Here is a 303-nt window from a genome sequence, read left to right as displayed (position 1 = left end):
TTAGATAGATACTTACTTGTATGTATGCCCTGTTATTTCATTCCTGACCATAACATATTCCACTAGCCACTTGGCATAGAGCCCTGAATTATCATGTCCTATCTGTACTGTGGTTAGCTTTCCCAGGTTCTGGCACTGAAAAGCAAAGAAGATACTTGTTACAAGGAAGGAAAGAGAAAGCAAGGACATATAGCTCTGCAGGGGCAGTGCTATGTATTATATAGGGTGCTGGCATGAGAACCACAAGACCAGGGTTCTAATCCCTGCTCTGCCAACAACCTGCTGTGCAACTTGCTTTTTTTA

At 42.6% G+C, this 303-nt stretch overlaps 1 protein-coding gene across 3 annotated transcripts in view; it reads right to left on the bottom strand.

The window, feature by feature from the left end:
• The window catches only part of DENND5A (DENN domain containing 5A), a 139,947-nt gene that overhangs the window by 23,141 nt on the left and 116,503 nt on the right, over positions 1 to 303 (bottom strand). For 2 of the 3 annotated variants that reach the window (XM_019519594.1, XM_019519595.1), the window contains one exon: positions 83 to 135. In XM_019519594.1, coding sequence (XP_019375139.1) covers positions 83 to 135 — 53 coding nt within the window. Of the gene's footprint in view, positions 1 to 16; positions 136 to 303 lie in introns of all 3 variants that reach the window. The other variant, XM_019519596.1, reaches the window with a different exon arrangement.

This window comes from Gavialis gangeticus, unplaced genomic scaffold (assembly GCF_001723915.1).
Source record: "Gavialis gangeticus isolate Ggan-Ray unplaced genomic scaffold, GavGan_comp1, whole genome shotgun sequence".
In the NCBI taxonomy this organism is placed as follows: Eukaryota; Metazoa; Chordata; order Crocodylia; family Gavialidae; genus Gavialis; species Gavialis gangeticus.
Note: the sequence above shows the minus strand (reverse complement) of the source record. Positions and strands in the feature narration are given on the sequence as shown.